Source organism: Sinocyclocheilus anshuiensis, unplaced genomic scaffold (genome assembly GCF_001515605.1).
Source record: "Sinocyclocheilus anshuiensis isolate Anshui unplaced genomic scaffold, SAMN03320099.WGS_v1.1 scaffold874, whole genome shotgun sequence".
Classification (NCBI taxonomy): domain Eukaryota; kingdom Metazoa; phylum Chordata; class Actinopteri; order Cypriniformes; family Cyprinidae; genus Sinocyclocheilus; species Sinocyclocheilus anshuiensis.
The window spans coordinates 1478620-1479286 of record NW_015538065.1 but is presented as its reverse complement, the minus strand read 5'-3'; the positions used below and the strand labels follow the sequence as shown (position 1 = coordinate 1479286).

The 667-nt window shown below is 31.8% G+C and overlaps 1 protein-coding gene across 1 annotated transcript in view; it reads right to left on the bottom strand.

Annotated features, from left to right (window-relative positions):
* Window positions 1-8: 8 nt before the first annotated feature.
* Window positions 9-667, bottom strand: part of LOC107683559 (PERQ amino acid-rich with GYF domain-containing protein 1-like) — a 27187-nt gene continuing 26528 nt past the window's right edge. Inside the window, exon 26 of the mRNA XM_016479637.1 lies at window positions 9-182. Within this exon, the coding sequence (XP_016335123.1) occupies window positions 115-182 (68 nt within the window). The 3' untranslated portion in view covers window positions 9-114. The remainder of the gene's footprint in view (window positions 183-667) is intronic.

Here is a 667-nt window from a genome sequence, read left to right as displayed (position 1 = left end):
TTCTCCTGGCTTATCCCCAAACCCCTCTCCCTCAAAGCAGTGCACATTCGACTTGCGGAGTCTGATTAGGTGGACCCGCGGGTTTAAAGGCCTCGTGTAGCTATTGCTGTGGATTCAGTAATCCTCCACCATCTCCATCTCGTTTAGACCATACCGATCAGGGCCGCCATGGAATGAGTAACCTAAAGAGAAAGGGAGAGGAAAAAAAATTCAATTTCAAATACAGTAGAAAGTTTTTGTAGAGGTTCTCTAGAGGATGCATGGCAAATTATCAACAAATCAAACAGCCTACAATGAATTAAAAGTGCACTACCATTCAAAAGTTTGGTGTTAAGATTTTTTTTTTTTTTTTATTAAGTCCCTTAGAAGTTTATTATTATTATTATCAAAAATACAGTAAAAACAGTGATGTGAAATGTTATAACAATTTAAAATAACACTTTTGTATTTTAATGTTTTATTTTAAATTAATCCTCTGAAAAAGCTGAATTTTCAGCAGTCTTATTTCAGTCTTTATTTCTTATTTGATACTTTTTTTTTTATAAATAGGAGGTTAAAAACAGCATTTATTGGACATTTTTTGTAACAATATAAATGTCTTTACTGTTACGTTTGATCAATTTAATGTATCCTTGCTGAATAAAAGTAATAATTTCTTTAATAAACA